This window comes from Quercus suber, unplaced genomic scaffold (genome assembly GCF_002906115.3).
Source record: "Quercus suber isolate HL8 unplaced genomic scaffold, Cork oak 2.0 scaffold_7, whole genome shotgun sequence".
NCBI lineage: Eukaryota > Viridiplantae > Streptophyta > Magnoliopsida > Fagales > Fagaceae > Quercus > Quercus suber.
In genome coordinates, this window is record NW_027069473.1 from 144278 (window position 1) to 160171 (window position 15894).

The 15894-nt window shown below is 32.4% G+C and overlaps 1 protein-coding gene across 1 annotated transcript; it reads right to left on the minus strand.

Moving 5' to 3' along the window:
- Positions 1–1861: 1861 nt before the first annotated feature.
- Positions 1862–15415, minus strand: LOC112026960 (probable disease resistance protein At4g27220). Its single transcript, XM_065774080.1, has 4 exons — positions 15232–15415; positions 15027–15088; positions 6396–6508; positions 1862–6314 (listed from the first exon to the last, which is right to left on the minus strand). The coding sequence occupies exon 4, from the start codon at positions 6307–6309 to the stop codon at positions 2563–2565; it is 3747 nt and encodes a 1248-aa protein (XP_065630152.1). The 5' UTR covers positions 6310–6314; positions 6396–6508; positions 15027–15088; positions 15232–15415; the 3' UTR covers positions 1862–2562.
- Between the last annotated feature and the right edge of the window lie 479 nt (positions 15416–15894).

The following is a 15894-nucleotide window of genomic DNA, read 5'->3' on the forward strand; positions in this document are numbered from 1 at the left end:
TATATAAGTAGAGAGAATATTTGGTGCATAATGTAAAGCCATATTCTACCATAGTTTAATTTTAAATCATCTATAAAACATATGCATACACACTTGCCTACACTATGTCTTAATATCGCACTATTGATGAGTAGAAGACAATGAGAGAATTGGATATACCTTTATTTCATGGTATAAAATATATGAACACAACACAAATTAATTAATTTTTATGGTCCCGTTATTCTTTTGCATTTATTTTTGGTTTTATGATTTAAAAAAATAATAATCTTACCTAAAAAAGTATAACAAGTTTCTTTTTTCTTTTTCTTTTTTTCATTTCAATACGTGCTAGTCCTAGCTCCTAAGCAACAGTACACTAGTTGAAAATCTTTTAGTATTCCGATTTATTTATTTTGGTTTGTTTACTATTTTCACCTCAAACAAAAAATGGAATTCAAACACCGGTGCACTAGTTACTATATATATATATATATATATACATATATATATATATATATATATATAGCCTGTCTCCATCAAAAGGAAATGTGTGAGGTAAAGGCCATAGACTAAAAGACTCTTTTATATACACTATCATCATATAATGAGTCTTCTTTTCTTCAAAGACTTAGACAACTATGGCTAGAGGCATGTTTATGTTATTTATTTTTTGCTGTAACTCTGAATTTTGTCTTACATGTGTATATTTGACTTTTTCTATTCCTATTACTATTAGAGATTGGAATCCCTAATCTTGGATGGCAAGCTCATCCTTTGGGCTAGCCGCGTGTGTTGGACTCACAATTTTCTTATACTAGGGGATATCCCACGTGATGCGCGGTGCATTTTGATAAATTTAGTAAAAAATTATTTATGATCCATTGATTTCATGAATACTATTATTGTTTGTCATAATTCAACTATAAAGTTTTCTAGTAAAACAAAATTGAAACTAAATAAATTGGGGGGAAATTCTTGTAAGTCATGCAACCAACAAATGTCACCATATTATGCTCACAATAGCACCTACAAAGCTGGTAGTTCTTAGGTGTCTTTCTTGTATGATTTATGCTTTATATATAGATTTTATAGTGTTAATTTCTATATTTCTTATGCCACTAAAGTCTCTATCCCCACTATATCAACACCTATAATTTTTATGTTAGTGAAAGTAACTTTTCTTTAGTTTCAGAATTGAAATGAGATAAAATTAAGGCCCATTAATATTTTAATTAAAGAAAAGTTTGATTTTCTAAGACCTTAATTATAATAGGGTGAAAGTTGAAAGAATGATATCTTAATTGATTAGCTATAAAAATTGCTAGAATACAACAACAGAAACAATAATGCCATAATGACGCAATAATATCACAATTTAACCTCCAAATTTTAATTGAAATAAAAGCAGCCAAAACACTAAATATACTCCAAATCATTACCAAGTATATGCATCATACAAAAAACCATCCTAACCACATTACAATGCTACATCAATAAAAACAAATGCATAAAATCTAAACAAAATACTAAAGACGGACATAATATTTTGAAAGTTAACGTACCTCTCAGAAAGGGAATCAAAGATATTGTGAGAGAAATTATGGAAGTTTGATTTTTAAGTCCAAAGGAAATGGGGATTTATATTTGACAAATGTTGAGACAAATGATCATATTACTCAATATTTGTTGAATTTGACTCTTGCAATTTTGCATTGGAGTTAGTCTTATGCATAAAATTGAGAAGTTTTCTTAATTCCTATCTTTCTCATGATTTTTTTAGATCCATCCATATCTATCCAAAGCATTTCAAATAATAAATGTATACAAATTCTTTGAATTTTATTAATACATCAAAATAAATGCATATATCATTACTTAATAGTTTGATATAAATGCTAAATTTAGATAAGGTGAAAGCCCAAATGAAAAAAATGTCATACAATACGCCATTTGGCAGAACCTCATGCTCTCGTATATGAGGTCTCTACTTATATATATATATATTGATTTGGTAATGATATTAAAATAATTTAAGAAAATATTTTTTTTATTTCTCTTTTTAACTTTGTGTGAGATAAAGTTGTTTTTAAAAATTTTTTAGCGAAAAACAACTTTATCTCATGTTAAGCTAGGATAAATTAAGAGACAGTTTTCCTTAACCCAATTTTGTTTTGATGTTACCAAGCATATGAAAATATAAAGGATAAAAAAAACTATATTTACATAAGATTTTTCCTTAAAACAAATAGATTGTTAGTGGAAAATTCTAAATTTGTCATGCCCATTACAAATGTTATTATTAATATTATCATTATTATTACATGTGAGTATGTGACATGGCTTCAATTAAAAGTATAACAGTTTTTTTTTTTTTTTTAATTTAAATACGCGCAAGTCCCAACTCCTGAGCAACAGTACACTAGTTGAAAATCTTTTAGTATTCCGATTTATTTATTTTGGTTTGTTTACTATTTTCATCTCATGACCATCTAACAAAAATGGAATTCAAACACCGGGGCACTAGTTTTTGTCCAAAAAAAAAAAAAGTGCAAAACCCAAGAAACAGTAGAATAAACAGAATTAGGAAATTACCTTTTGCGGAGCTGGCACATTCTCTTCCACGTTAGCAAAAAATGACGACTTCACTTTAGGACAGTTCACCATGTATAGCCTCTCCGATGATCGCCAAACCGAAGAGCTATTTCCTCCACCCAGACTGTCAAGCTCTGGTAAGTTCTCTAATCTTAACTTTCTCAACTTAGATAGCACGTTGTTGTTTCCATCCCCATCATCTCCTCCTTCTTCATGGCCGAATACTTTCTTTAATTGAAGAAGACCTACTAATGTTAGACTTTCTAGTTGCTGAAGACCTTGAGCAACTGAGATAGGAAAGATATATTCCAGATTTTCGCAATTCTCTACCTCAAGAGTCTCTAATTTTGGGAGACATATTGGTTGACCGTGACTCTCTATTTCGCAATCCCCAACTTCTCTTTCTCTGTTCTGGCCGAATACTTTCTTTAATTGAGGAAGATCTCCTAAGTCTAGACTTTCTAGTTGGGGAAGACCTCGAGCAATTGAGATCGGAAATATATATTCCAGATTTTTGCATCTCCGTACCAGAATCATCTCTAATTTTGGGAAGCCTGTAGGTTGATGGTGACTCTCTATTTCACAATCCCCAACTTCTCCTTCTCTATTCTGGCCGAATACTTTCTTTAATCGACGAAGATCTAGTAATTTTAGACTTTCTAGTTGCTGAAGACCTCGAGCAACTGAGATAGGAAAGATATATTCCAGATTTTCGCATTTCCATACCCAAATAGTTTTTAATTTTGGAAAGCCTGTAGGTTGACCGTGACTCTCTATTTCGCAATCCCCAACTTCTCCTTCTCTGTTCTGGCCGAATACTTTCTTTAATTGAGGAAGACGTTGTAATTCTAGACTTTCTAGTTGGGGAAGATCTTGAGCAATTGAGATCGGAAGTATATATTCCAGATTTTCGCAATTCAATACCTGAACAGTCTTTAATTTTGGGAAGCCTGTAGGTTGATGGTGACTCTCTATTTCACAATCCCCAACTTCTCCTTCTCTGTTCTGGCCGAATACTTTCTTTAATCGACGAAGATCTAGTAATTTTAGACTTTCTAGTTGCTGAAGACCTCGAGCAACTGAGATAGGAAAGATATATTCCAGATTTTCGCAATTCTCTACCACAAGAGTCTCTAATTTTGGGAGACATATTGGTTGACCGTGACTCTCCAATATCATTCCCTGCTCTGAAATTATTTGCTTCATCTCATCGCATCCGTCAAGAGAGAGTCGTTTCAGCTTTTTTAGACTTTGAGCAAGGGACGGCGAGAAGAGACTGATCAATCTCGGGCATCCAGATGCTTCAAAATCTGTAAGATTGCTGAAGATTTCATACTGGTTGGGCCCCTCACATATTGTTCTCAGACAGCTCATTTCCTTTAGATATAGTTTGACCAAATTACGGGATGTAACGGTATGATTTCCCCCAATTGTATCAACAATGCATTCCATCTCACAAGACTTAATCCAAAGATATTCCACGGTACGGAACAATGGCTTCAATGCGTTCATTGAGGAGGCATTCAAATCATTGATTTCTAAAGTTCTTGAGTCAATACATCTTGAACTACCATTGTCGTGAAGTGTCACATGAGTCCATGGCGGCCAGTTAATTGATATGAAATATCTATGCAAGTCCGGGAAAACAAAGCCTTTAGGTAAATGATTCGAGTGCAACTTTAGAGAGAGAATAACGAAGCGGGGTAATGAGTTCAACTCTGATAAGTTAGCGTTGCTTATTTCTGAGGTTGTCCCTTCAACATCCCAATTCAGGAAAGCATCATCAATGATTAGTTCTTCTAATTGGGATAAGCTTCGTATCACATTTGGTGGAATCTGTCGCAGTTGATCACAAAACGTCAAATATATCATTTTTAAACTCGCCATTCCCCCTAACTCACTTGGCAATGCATTTATTCCACATCTGCAAAAGCTTAAAGTCTCAAGTTTCTTTAACTTTCCCAATGAAGAGAGGTCATCACTGAAATTGCAGTTTTCCAAATATAAGGCCCGAAGGTTTGTCAATAATTCGAGTGATTGTGATGATAAGATTATGTAATGTAGTGCTAAAACCTTGAGACAATTCATCCCTTCAAACAATGCGTTAGGGATATTTTTGGAACTTTGAATTCCACCCAATAACAAAATGTTGAGTCTTGGACATACCAATTTATCAGGAAGTTGTTTGGTGTTGAAATCAATCAAGGAGATTGCTGTGGCTCTTTCAAAGTTTGTGTTTCTCTCTAAACGAGTACAGGCTCTTATCTCAAATTCATTTTCCCCTTTTGATGTTATCCATAAGCCAATATCGCGAACCATGTCATGCATCTTCACAAATTCTTTGCTATAACCTTCTAGTAGTAAAGAAGAATCTTTGAGGCTATTGATTGCTGCACGCACTTGGCACCTTGCGTCTTCAAGTAAGTGAAAATCTTCATCTTCCTCTAATCCCATGACATATCTAGTCAATTCTTCAATAGCAATATTATAATCTTCTGGAAATAAAGAACACAACAAAAAGCATAACTTGGTTTTGCGTTTTAATTGATCAAAACTCCACTTAAGACATGCATAAGCATTTTTATCTTCATCAACACCTTCAATATCAACAAGTCTAGACTTTCTTAGTTGATGCATTGCCACATTCCAATCATTGAGAGATTTTCCTGTAAGAGCCTTTCCCACTGTAATGATTGCTATAGGCAAACCTTTGCATTCTTTAACAACTTCTAGTACCACATCATTCAAGCCTGGGCAATCATCAACTATAGCGGTTTTTTTCATCAAAGCCAATGATTCTTCCTCCACTAAGAAATTTAATGGAATTTTACTTTGACAACGCATTAAATTGCATACATGCACACTTCGTGTAGTCAAAAGCAACTTGCAACCACTGTGATCATCACAAGATGGAATTCCAATAGCTTCTAAGGGGACCTCTTTCCAAACATCATCAAGGATTATGAGGATCCTCTCTACACTCTTTATTCTTAAGCATATTTGACTTGCTCTTGGCATATCGCTCTCATTATCAAGTTTCAAATTTAAAAAGCCTGCAATTTCACCTTGAATTCTACTAACGTTTGGAGTCAACGACACAACAGTCATCACAATTTCATCGAAAATATTTAGTTCTTTGGTTTTCTTGTGCAATTCCTTCACCAGTGTTGTTTTTCCAACCCCCCCTATTCCATGCAGTCCAATCCTTTTACTGTTATCATCATGCAAGGCCTCCATAATTTGTTGGAAAGCCAATTTTCTCGATTCAAACACCTCGAAATCACTGGACGAAAAGATCTCTATGCCAGGAGTCGGAGCACGATGGGTCAATTCAGAAAATTTGCCCTTATCTTGGAGCTCTTTGACAACATTTGTCTTCTGTATGGCTTCCTTACATAACTTGTATTGCCGAATCCAATAAGGACACCAGCCGTTACAGAACCTCAAGTTTACTTGTACTTTATTTTCCAAATCCTGTACTTCTTCCATGAGTTGATTCACATTTGTCAACCACCTTTCTACATCCTTCTTAGCAATCTCATTGTTCATTGCAGCTCGCTCGATAGCCTCTTTCACATTTTGCTGCTCTACTTGCAGGTCTGTTTTTGCTTTGGTAAGATCATCAACAGTTTTCTTGAAACGGAACAAATAACCAACATGACGTATGACGGGCTTTGCTGTGCATTTTACAACTTCAGCTGCAATGGAGCCCGTGCATCGCGTCAATATGTCCATCCTATCTGAAAATAAAAGACTGTTATACTTCTTAAACAGGGAACAAGATTAAAGATAACGTGAAAATTTCAAAAGTCAAGGTATACCTCGTTGACACACTAGTGGGTACAAGTGACAAGGAAAAAACTTGCCACCAACTGCGCAATAAAGTAAATTGAGGAATTAATTGCACTTGCTTCCAATTCTCCTTGCTATTCACCTGTCAAGATGAAAAAGGATGGTAAGAGATTCTTTCTCCTTTTTTAATTTTTTAATTTTATTTTTATATATATATATAAAAGGAATTGAATCATCAACTTTAGCAATTGGTATCAAGATTACTCAAATGTAACGTAAGAATGAAAAGATTATTACTATAAGTCTATAATGCTTCTCTTTACATGGACACTACTTTCCTCAATAAGCGGAGTCCATCAGTGGTAAGGCTTAAATGATACAACACAAGCTCAATTCGTTTCCTTATTTTATCTCTTAAAAAAAAGTTTCCTTAATTTAATTGAAACTAGCCCTTTTTTTTTTTTTTTTTTTTTTTTTTTTTGAGGAGATAAACTTTTACGTTTTTTTTTAAGAGAGTTTTAACTTATGGCGTCCGCTTTTAATGAACGCTCTTTATCATCAGACCAAGACACCAATCAGTTTTTGGTATAGGCGAGAATTGAACCCCAGATCTCTTATTCAACCATCAGAGACTTTACCAGTTGAGCTAACTGAAACTCACGCAACTAGCCAATTTTAATTAATCAAGCTACACTGTCTTTTTCCTCCAAAAAAAAAAAAAAAAAACTAGCTGCAGTATATAAATGTTATTTAATGGGGTATAATATATTTGTAAGGTTGAAATTTATCAACCATCTTGTTGAGTTTATTCCGTGCCAATTTGCTTGTAATTTAGCACTTAGTAACCATGTATTTAAGTGGGATTCATGTAAGGGTAGTGTGTGAAGAGAGTGTGAAGAGAGTGTGAAGAAAATCTCATGTTTGTGCAAAGAAGCAGAGTTTTGCGGCTAGGACTCGTGACTGACAAGCCGCCAACTGCAGGCACGTGAGAAGTACACAGGGGAGCTGAAGGGTCGCGCCAGCTGTCGCACTACAGGACAAAAGTCCCAGGTTGGCCAAGCCGTTATGTCGCGACTTGAATTCGCAACTTGGACAAGCCGCGAGGCCAAGCCGCCAACTAACCCTGTTTGGCAAAAACTGACTCTTCGTATTCCAAACACACATCACTATATATAGACCCTTATACCCACTAAATTAAGAGAGCTTCCAAAGAAAAAAATTGAGAAAGAAACCCTAGAGAAAAACAAGATTGCCTCATCCCTAATCTTCAATAAGAAACTCCTCAAATTCCTCTACTCTCTTCCTCTCCATTGTCATACCCTTGAGAGGTTCTTTACCAAATCTTTATCTCACCATACCCACGTTTGTGAGAAGGTTTATTTGGTACTTTTGGGAAGCAGTTAGGAAGGAACCAATATACATTGGTTGATGCTATGGTCTAGTAGCGGAATCCAAGAAACTAAAGAAGAAATAGGTTCGGTGCAACCTCATTGGAACAAGAAGCTTGGAGGGCTTAGGTACTTGGGTAGATTAGGCATAAAGGGTTTTCTGCTGTTCATGTATCCCAACTACATTCTTTAGTGGATTATTTCACCGCTTGGAGAGCGGCGGAGAGGTTTTACGCCGAGGACTTCAGTTTCTGCTTGTGTTGTTCGTGTGTTTGCATCTTCCTTCCCTTTATATTTGCCTAATATTTACTGCTGTGGATGTGTTTATATTTGGCTTAGATTAGATATCAATTCTATGGTTGGCTTATGTTCATGTTCCGCACATTAATTGTTTGATTATAAGCTTAAATTGATAATTTGTAATTTGGGGTCTAAACGTTCAAGGGTGTTTCATACCCATTTTGAACTTTCAATATTAAATGAACAATTACTTCAATTATTGTTTATTTAAAAAAAAAAAAAAAAGATTTCTAGAAGTATTTTCTATCTTTACAAATATATCATTCTATTACTTTTTGTTTGTTTGGTTAAATGGTTTTTAAGGTGAACCGTATTCTTCTCATTTCTGTTGTAGTGTATTATATTTGCCTAATATACAACTAAATTTTATATTTTTCAAATTTATCATTTCTTAAGGAATGAGGAAATTATCATAATAGTCAAAACTCATCACAAAATTACAGTATTATTTTAACCAAAATTAAAAATGAAACCAAAGAAATAAAAGATAGACTTCATAATAATTTATTGCTCAAACAATTGGTAGGTATATTCAATTTCATAGCCATATAGATTGTGTTTTGATATAAGCTCAAATTTTTATTTCCAAAAAAATACTAAGTATTAACCCAAAACAAAATTCAACCAAAACTATAAAACGGAGAGAAAAGATTTTGAGATGGAAAATTTTAAAAACACAATACCAAAACACATATTTATAAAATAAAAATAAAAAAAACTATCAAACTTAATTAGAGTTATAAGAAAGAACAAAAATCTGCCGCGAGAGAGAGAGAGAGAGAGAGAGAGAGAGAGAGAGGGGGGTACTCACAGTTTTGTGCGGGAAAAATTTGAATCAAATTTATACAAAATAAAATGGGGAGAAGGAGTGTTAAAATATAAGAAAGAGAATATGATGAAGTGTTCAAAAAAAAAAAAAAAAAGAATATGATGAAGTGTAATGGTAAAGTAGAAAGTAGTTGGGAGATAAAGAGACAAAGATGGAGAAGAAATATTGAAGGAAGTCTAATAGTAGGTGTGGACTAACAAGAAAAAGATAGATTTTTTTTTTAAACAGGGAGAAGAAAAGTTTAAAAAGAGAAAAGAAGAGGTTGAAAATAAGTGGATAATGTGACTGCTAATGTGGTTCAATAGAAATGTAACAACAATAAATGCTACTCTTCAACAAAAAAATCCCTCTTAAGAAAATTTCATCAATCTCTCTAGAGGAATTTTTTTGCTATTTAACATGATTTTTGGAATAATTTCGTTAGTTAGCATGTTTATGAAACATATTTGTAAACTAGAATCTCGAATTTGTGGAACTTGAGATTGCTTATCAAACTCGAGCCTTTAAGGCTCAAGTTCCATGTGCTAGTAAGAGATGATGTGGAAAATTATCCACATGAAACTTGAGTTTCCTAAAGCACAACACTGCATTTCATCCTAAACTGTAAAACCAAAAACAAGTCCAAGCTAAGAGAAAGAGAAAAGAGTCGGACCAAAAACAAACCCAAGCTACCTACATCAACGTTGCTTGCCACCGCTCTAGTGCCGAGATTGAAACCTCAAAAAGAGGTCTGTCGTTCCATACCATGGGGTTATGTTTTGATTTGGATCTATAGAAATGAGTATTTCTCTAATTTTAGGGTTTGGGTGTTTGAGAAATGGGTTTGGATGTTTGAGAAAGGAGAAGAAGAAGAACTGGAGAAAAAAGAAAGCATATTGAAGAAGGAGAAGAAGAGATTGGGAGAAAGAAGAAAGAAGAAAGTTGGAGGAAGAAGAAAGCAGTACACATGGATTTTTATGTTCACCTCAGTTTTGCCACACTTAGAACTCAAGTCTTAAAAACTCGAATTCCTTCGAGGAATCTGAGCACCTAAGGCTCAAGATACTAGTTTGCTAAAATGTTTCAAAAACATGCCAACTAACAAAATAGTTGCCAAAATAATTCTAAATGGCAAATTTCTCCCTCTCTTGAGGTAAAAAGAAATATCGATCCTCAAATTATCTCCTTGAGCTCTATAATAAATATAACGTATATTATAAAATCTCTTTTTCACCCTTGGATTATCCTATTTGAATCAACTCTTTCTAATTTTTTGGAAAAATCAAGTAACCTAGGGATGAATAATTATTTTGTCAATAAGTCAAAGACAAATTAAAAACATTATTAATTAACAAAGAAAAAGTAGTCAACAAAAATAGGATAAGCCAAAGACAAATCATAGATTTTGATCCAGTGGCGGCTCTAGGAATTTTTTTTAGGGTGTCACTAAGAAATTTAAATTATACAAAATCTAATAAAGAGATAACTTGAATATATCAACATCACAAAAAAAAAACCACACAAATACATGAAATATTAAAAAAAATTTGTACTAACAAAGTTAAAGAAAAAAAAAAGACTAATAAGAAATAAAGTGGAAATTGAAAATTGAAAATGCTGAAATGAGAACAATAAAATAATCACAATATTTTCACAACAAATCTTATGCAACAAACTATTATTGGTAGGTAAAACATGTCAATGTTGAGCCCAAATTAAAATAATTAGTAACAGCTTACCACATAATATTTATTGTGAAAATATTATAGATGTAGCATTACTCTTATTTTTGTTGAACTCAAATTCTTATGATTCTCAGATCAGGGTGTTTAACATTTTTATTAGGTTACTCAAAATAGGTTAATTTAGTGTATAATATTTTTTTTGTAAGTGTGTGTGTATATTTTTTTCAAGTCAGGGTGGTCACAGAACAGATTAGTTTGAACTAATTATTTATATAATTTTTTTTATGCTAAGTATAAAAAACAAATTTGGCAAGTGAGGGTGGTCCTGGGACTACCCTCACATACAAGTGGAGCCCCCACTGTTTTGATCAAATATGTTAATAATACTTATCACAGAGTTTAGGGGCCGGGTGAGACTCTCATTTCCTAAAATTTTGAGATTAATGCCATAATGTTTTTATAGAGATTGGTGTTATTTCCCTTAATTTTCTACTCTAGGCTATACTCTATATACCAAGGAAAAATGATAATGCCAATAACGACTTATGTGCAAATATACAGAAGGCAACTACATCCACAAGCAGAGCCCTAAAGTTAAGAGGTCTATAAATATATGTAGACCATCAGGCATCAACAGGCAAAACATGTTTGATGCCTATTTATTGGTTTTATACTTTTATATGTAGCAAAGCATGGTGGATCAAAACCAGGATTAAAACATGGTGGATCAGAACATTCGGTGTAAATAGTTTTCAATTAGGGACCAACATGCCCCATTTCCTTCATATTTTGCTTTTGGTTACAAAATGGTTGTACCTTTCCGGATTAAAATGACCTTGCTTAGCAGTGCAAGATAAGAATTGTGGTCTTGTAAATAAAGAGAAGTTATTTAATGCTTCAATAGAACAATGCCTCAAATTATCCATTCTCTATCGTAGAAGTTGAATATATCTATACTATATATAAGAGGATTCTCTTCTTTGAACTAGACTTTTATATAGTTCAAAAATACATTCATTAATAAATGGTAACTTCTCTTTTAAAAATAGGGTCATAAATGTCAAATAACAAATTTCATTTTGAATTTAAAAAGCAAACTCCTAAAAATTATGATGTTTTTTTCCCTTCATGTTCATCTTTTTATTCCCTAAAATTTAGCATTTTTATTCCTTTTTCATCCAAATAAAAGTAAAAAACCTCAATATAAAAAATAAAGAAAATAAAAAATTAAGAGAACTACTAAAATTTAGCTTTCTTTCCCCTTACATTCATCTTATTTTTTCTTATCTCTAAAGCTTATCATTTTTATTTGATTGAAAAAAAAAAAAATATTTTTCTAAATTATAATAGATGCAAATTATTAACTTTTACCCAAATATATATATATATATATATATAAGAGCCTCTGAGCACTTGCAACGCACATGCTTAGAGGCTAGTGACTATCGTAGAAGTTGAATATATCTATACTATATATAAGAGGATTCTCTTCTTTGAACTAGACTTTTATATAGTTTAAAAATACCTTCATTAATAAATGGTAACTTCTCTTTTAAAAATAGGGTCATAAATGTCAAATAACAAATTTCATTTTGAATTTAAAAAGGAAACTCCTAAAATTTATGATGTTTTTTTCCCTTCATGTTCATCTTTTTATTCCCTAAAATTTAGCATTTTTATTCCTTTTTCATCCAAATAAAAGTAAAAAACCTCAATATAAAAAATAAAGAAAATAAAAAATTAAGAGAACTACTAAAATTTAGCTTTCTTTCCCCTTACATTCATCTTATTTTTTCTTATCTCTAAAGCTTATCATTTTTATTTGATTGAAAAAAAAATATATATTTTTCTAAATTATAATAGATGCAAATTATTAACTTTTACCCAAATATATATATATATATATATATAAGAGCCTCTGAGCACTTGCAACGCACATGCTTAGAGGCTAGTGTGTGTGTGTGTTACACACACACACACACTAGACTTGTCACATGCACTTTGCGCATGCAACAATGCTCTTTTTTATTTTTTTGCTTTTGTGTTTTTTAATTTAATGAGATAGAGATAATATCCTAAGTTTTAGACTGAATGAAGAAAATAAAGTAAAAAGCCTAAACTTTAGGAACACTAAATTACTCTTTTAACCAGTTTATGTTTTTTAATTTAAAATTATTTAATTAAATGATAGGGGATATTTTAGAGAGTTAAAGAATTTGTGTAAGGGTATTTTAGTACGCAAAATGTTAAAACCTAAACAGGGAATCCTGTTATTAATAGTATAAATAAATGAAGGGCTTCAACATTATAAATCCTATTATTTTAGTACGCAAAATATTGAAATTCAAACAGATAATCTTATTGTTAATAGTATAAATGTTGACACCCAAATAGGGAATCATGTTATTTTAGTACGCAAAATGTTGAAACCCAAATAGGGAATCCATCATAGAAGTTGAATCTATACTATATATAAGAGGATTCCCCTCTTTGAACTGAACTTTTATGTGGTTCAAAAATACTCTCAAACCTTACGTTTAACAGGAAAAAAAAAAAAAACTTGAGGACAACCTGGTAAAAATATATCCCCAACTCCACTTAAAATGCCTATAAAATAGGATACTCTCCTACTAATCCATGTCTTCAAAAAAAATTTATCCTTTTTTTTAAGGGAAAATTATAACACAAGACCAAAAAAAAAAAAAACTCATCGCACACGTAAAGTGTGTGTGATGAGGCTAGCGTGTGTGTATGTGTGTGTGTGTGTGTGTATTGTGTTGAGAGAATCCAAGTTCTCTCAAGTTATCAATAGTTCCAAATGCACCATCACCTTCACCCTAATACATTTTTTATGAAGTAAAGAATCCTAGAAAACTAAATGAAGGGCTTTAAGAAGTTGGAATCTTTGACCTCACATGGCAGTTTTTATTTTTTTTTTGGTTTTTATGAGCTTCACACATGGCAATTTATAGATCTAAAATGTATCTTGTACATATATCCTATATTGTTAGAGAATAAAAATAATTTATAAATGTTTAAAGCATTTGTTGTTTTTGTATAAGGTGTATTTATATAAAATTTGGTTATTTAAAAAATTTTAGGGGTACTTTTGGCATTTTGAATCTTTTGAGGAGAGGTATTTTGGGTATCTCAGAGTTATTTTTATCATTTTAGTGGTTTTAGGGGTATCTTGGAGGTTTGAAGATATTTTGGTAATTTTAAAGGTTTGTGGGAGTATTTTTGGAGATCTTAGGGGATATTTAAGTCATTTTAGAGATTTTGGTATTTAGGGGATATTTTGGCTATTTGGATACTTCATGAATATTATGGTTATTTCGCAAGGGTTTTTGTTATTTTGCAGATTTGGGAGGTAGTTAAGGGGGAGAATTTTGATCATTTAGGAAATTTCATAGATATTTTGTTCAATTTGGAAGTTTTGGAGTATTTGTGTCATTTAAAGATTTTAAGAGGATTTATTATCATTTTGGAGATCGAGTTGTTTTGATCAGTTTTGTGGTCACATGGTTATTTTGGTCAATTTAATGGTTTATAGATATTTTTGTCAAAGATTCCAACATCATATGAGTAGGACATGGTTTGAGTCTAGTAACCCAATGCACTAGACCCAAGCATTGCCAATATGAGTAACAAACCAAATGTGATAATCTCATATTCTTATACACTTAGGATGTGATTCCATGGATAAAATCTTTCACAAACTAAACTCCAATATAGGGTTGAGTGTATGACTTTATTATGCATAGGGCTCTCCATGGGTCAATTGAAGTTGGTTTTAGGGTCAACCAAACAATTGACCCATTCATGGCAAGTTTAGATTTATCCAGTTGGTGTTAACGGCAAGTATATGAGTCATCAACTGTTACAACTTATGTGTTCTGACAATTGATCCGTTCAAATTGGTTCAAACTTGGTGGCATGGACTAATCATGGCAAATCTGCCATATTTGATGGAGACTCTGCTAGATTGGGCTAAGATTTGCTAAATTGGCTATGATCTCACCAATTTGGCAAAAAGTTCTCACATATATGCTAAGAATGGCACTATTTTGGCAAGTTGGAGTTGGAGTCAAAATTGAAGTTGGATTTCAGATGAGAAACCCAACATTTATTCACGATAGACCAAGTGATCGGATCGAACAACTTCAATTCAAATTCCACCAAGATGAACGATTCGGCCGGGTCCAAGTCTGGATAGGATATCTCTAACTACGCATAATCAAAATTTATTGTTTCACGAGAATAAATAAATAATTTGATGCGCCTTCTTGAATTAAATTAAATTGACAAGTATAATAACTTAGAGAAGGCATATTATTATCGTTTTCCCAAGAGCAACGAGATGGCTTAGATCTGTTACTTTCATTCTACTTTCTGTGATGTTAACATGGCTGAATATGTCTTACCTTTTCTTTACGTCAAAAAATAAATAAATTGGATGAATATAATTCCAATAATTACCTTATTTGATCTTCAATGTCCCCTTCTCTTGTTTTACTCGTAATTTGTTTTTCTTTTTCTTTCTGTATAGACAAAAATAAAATGAAATGAGTGTGGAGTACAACATACGATCGAGTTAATTCAGGGCCATGGCACCAGAGAAATTAAGTAACATGATTAAAGAAAGTAGAATAACTGTGTCAAAATTAGTTGATATTTAGCATACCTTAGCCTTTTACCTATTCAGAATCTTGCATATTCTCCAACCACTTTGAAAGATGGATATACTAGCAGTAAACTCAGTCACAGCGACAATTGTTCAACTAAAAATACTTACACAAGCGGAAGAAGAAAACTTTTCACTACTTCAGCCTTCAAACTTCTCAGGAAAGAAACCAAAATGCCAGGTGGATTAATGCTTTAGGAAATATTCAGCAAACAAAAGGCTTTTAGGGAATGCCTTTATTTTTGTGTAAGCCTATTTTTTCTAAAGCAAAAGCAAAAATTGGTGGCCCCGACTCTTCATAGTGGATTGCCAGCCCACGCTGTGGGCTCGTCTTGTCGGTTATCTACAAAAAGAACTCTTACATATGTTGTCATTAATTAATATAGAATTTATAAAACAAAGCAAAACGATGCAAATACAAAATATATAATTAAGTTGAAGCTAAACTTATAAATCCATCAAATAAGTATTCTTCTTTCTGGCCTATACATGATAAACTAATCTTTAGTGAAATATTACTAGCTTATGATTTCTATAATTTCTCCTATCCATTCCAAAAATAAATAAATTTTAGATAAGATGTAGAAGAGTTGCATTTTTTAAAATTAACAACCAGGAAATTAATGTTAGGGTCCTGACAATAATAAGCAAGACACTTGAGGA